The 3163-nt window shown below is 32.5% G+C and overlaps 2 protein-coding genes across 2 annotated transcripts in view; one reads left to right on the top strand and one right to left on the bottom strand.

The window, feature by feature from the left end:
- Window positions 1–4: 4 nt before the first annotated feature.
- On the top strand, window positions 5–661 carry HELRODRAFT_145549 (hypothetical protein; the record flags this gene model as incomplete). The annotated part of the gene is made up of 2 exons (XM_009033309.1): window positions 5–108; window positions 442–661. Coding segments are annotated over 2 exons (324 nt in total), but the record flags the coding sequence as incomplete, so codon positions are not given.
- A 1929-nt stretch (window positions 662–2590) lies between these two features.
- HELRODRAFT_189939 (hypothetical protein) overlaps window positions 2591–3163 on the bottom strand; it is a gene marked incomplete at its 3' end in the record, with an annotated part of 4399 nt that continues 3826 nt past the window's right edge. Inside the window, exon 11 of the mRNA XM_009033308.1 lies at window positions 2591–2602. Within this exon, the coding sequence (XP_009031556.1) occupies window positions 2591–2602 (12 nt within the window). The remainder of the gene's footprint in view (window positions 2603–3163) is intronic.

Genomic DNA, 3163 nt, shown 5'->3' with positions numbered 1-3163 from the left:
GCCCTTCACGTACAACATTGTTGCCAGTCGATGTGTCGCGTACACAGTTGTTGCGCTGTTATCTGAAGTTAACACCATCTTTCTACATTCCAGGAAACTGCTTCAAATGTCCGTTCTGTTTTGTCGTTCGTTCTTCGTTCGTTCGCTCGTTCGTTCATCATCGTCGTCATTGTTATTATCTATCATGTCCAACAATTTTATTTTTATTGTTTATTTATTACTTTTTCATTTCTCCAGCATAATGCGCTAATGCAGAAAATCACAAACACACATACATACAGACACACACACACACGCAATAAACATGCATATTTAGAAACATACACACACACACATATACAAACATACAAACACGCACAAACACGCACAGAAAGCCAACCTACATAAAAACGTACAAATATACACACACAAAACCAAACAAACATCCATACCTCCATACAGGCACAAATGTCCATTCGACCATTGGATCTACAGGCTGAACGCGCTTTTGAACCTGGTAACTTTCGTCTGCTGTCGATTTCTCTGTAACGCCTGGATCACTTACGGCATGTTGGCGACCCGCCAGCGAGTGTCCATCTTCTACTTCTGGATACTGGCGGCCGCAATGTTCGTCATGTGGGTCACTAACGTCATGCTCTTCTGGAGATTGGTGCAGAGTGACGTCATCAGACCTTACGTGACGTCACGACGGAAGAAAGGGGGAGTCCAGTCTTCTCCAGGGGGCGTGGCTCAGGTTTCGAATAAGGGGAAAGATGATGATGATGATTTATGTAGCGCGGACGATAAGGTTATTGGTGGTTATAGAATTAATAATGTTAGAAACGGTGTTAAAGTCGATGATGAAGTTTCGGGTAGAGTTTTTCAGAGAGATAGTGATGAGGATGGTGAGAGGGAGTTGAGGTGGAGGTTGAGGGGAGAGAGTAATAACCGTCAGGGTGTATTGAAGAGTGGTGGTGGTGGTAGTGATGATGATGATGATGGTGATGATGATGATGATGGTGGTGATAATGATGATTCCAAAATATCCAACCTCATCGACACTTACAACAAAAAAAATTATTCTCATGTCATGAAAAACAAAAACAACAACAACAACAACAATACGCAAAATGGTAATAATAATAATAACGGTGATGATGATAATGATGGCGATAACGACGACGATGATATTAACAATTTACCCATCAATAATAATAATAATAACAATAACAACAAGATCAACAACAACATCTTTGATAATGATGCCAAACGTAGTAATGGGTTTATCAATAATAATAATAATAATAATAATAATAATAATAATAATAATCATCATAATAATCATCATCATAAAAATAATAATAATAGCAAAGGTGTTGATAAGGATGCGAAATCTCATATAAACGGATATCGCAAAAATCAACAACAACAATAACAACAATAATTATAATAACATTAATATAATCAACAACAACACTAATAGTAGTAATAATTGCAACAGCATAAATAATAATTATAATAAGAATAATAATAATAAGAAGAAGAAGAATTTCAACATTCAACAGTAACATCGTCGTCATCACCGTCAATAGCAAGCAGCAGTAACAACGAAACAAAGGAACAATAACATTAATAACGAGGCCTACCATAACAACAAATGCTGGGATTGAAACTAACATTAAGCGTTTATAATAATAATAATAATAATATTAATAATAACAATAATATTAATAATAACGATAACATTAACTATAACAGTATCACCAGCATCAATAACACCAACAGAGTAACAATAATAACAACATGAATAACAATGAGAATAAGAATAACAATATTAATAATAATTCACAACTACACAAATTCATTTATGATCATTCAAGCTTGAAATATAAATCTAAATATTATATATATGTATATATGGATATATATATATATATATATATATATATATATAGTTATATATATATGTATATACATATATATAGAATATATTTTTGTATTACACATACATACACACACACACACACATATATATATAGTGTACTATACATATTAAATTGTATTTCATATTTAGTTTTTTATCATTTACTCATTCACTCATCCGCATGACACGTTGCATATATTTTTTTTTAACGTCATCTGCTTTTTTTGTATTTTTGTGTATTTATTTATGTGCGTGCGTGCGTGTGTGTGTGTGTGTGTTTTTGTATGTATGTGTTTGTATGTGTGTGTGTGTGCGTGTGTGTGTTGCGTAGGTATAAATCACGGCTTCGATCAATCACGCGATTCGTTAAAAACAATCACATAGCGGTATGCGAAGAACGAATTTTTTTATTTAATTAATTAAATATGTTTTATATTGGAGAGAGAGAGAGAGAGAGACTGAGAGAGAGACAGAGAGAGAGAGAGAGAGAGCAGACAAATAAATTAGATATTTAAGTGAATCATTCGTAGAATCTTTCAATATGTAAGAATACATATATATGAATATTTATATTTATGTGTTTTTGTGTACGTGTAAGTGTGCGTGCGTGCTTGCGTGTGTGTGTATACATTTTTTCGGTACATCTGCCTATCGTTATATTTTTCGTTTTTCTTTTGCTTGTTCATTTTACTTAGGTACCTTTCGAATGAATTGATACGTGTTTGTAAGTGTGTATGTTTGTTTGTTTGTTTGTATATATGTATGTATGTATATATGTATGTATGTATGTCTGTACGCATGTATGTTTGTATGTATATATGTAAGTACGCATGTATGTTTGTTTGTATGTATGTTTGTTTGTTGTCTGTATGTATGCATGTATGTATGTCTGTACGCATGTATGTATGTATGTATGTTTGTTTGTTTGTATCGATTTATTTGGATTCTCATATAACCGAATGCAATTTATTATTTTTAAATTATTATACCGTTATCTGTCCAGTGCTATGTTCTTCAGAGTTTTGTTTCTTCAGTTTCTTCTTCCACTCTCCATTTATTTATTCACTCATTCTTTCATTCATTCGTTCATTTTCTTATATCGTTATACATTCATTCATCCATTTAATCATTCGTTCATTTTATAATTCATCCATTCGTTTTATTCAATCATTTCATCATTGTTCAGCCATTTGTTCATCATTTTGTTCATTCGTTTATTCTCTCGTTCGTTCGTTTACTCATTTTTTTTTCATCAACCAT

The sequence above is a fragment of the Helobdella robusta genome (genome assembly GCF_000326865.2).
Source record: "Helobdella robusta unplaced genomic scaffold HELROscaffold_9, whole genome shotgun sequence".
NCBI lineage: Eukaryota > Metazoa > Annelida > Clitellata > Rhynchobdellida > Glossiphoniidae > Helobdella > Helobdella robusta.
Note: the sequence above shows the minus strand (reverse complement) of the source record. Positions and strands in the feature narration are given on the sequence as shown.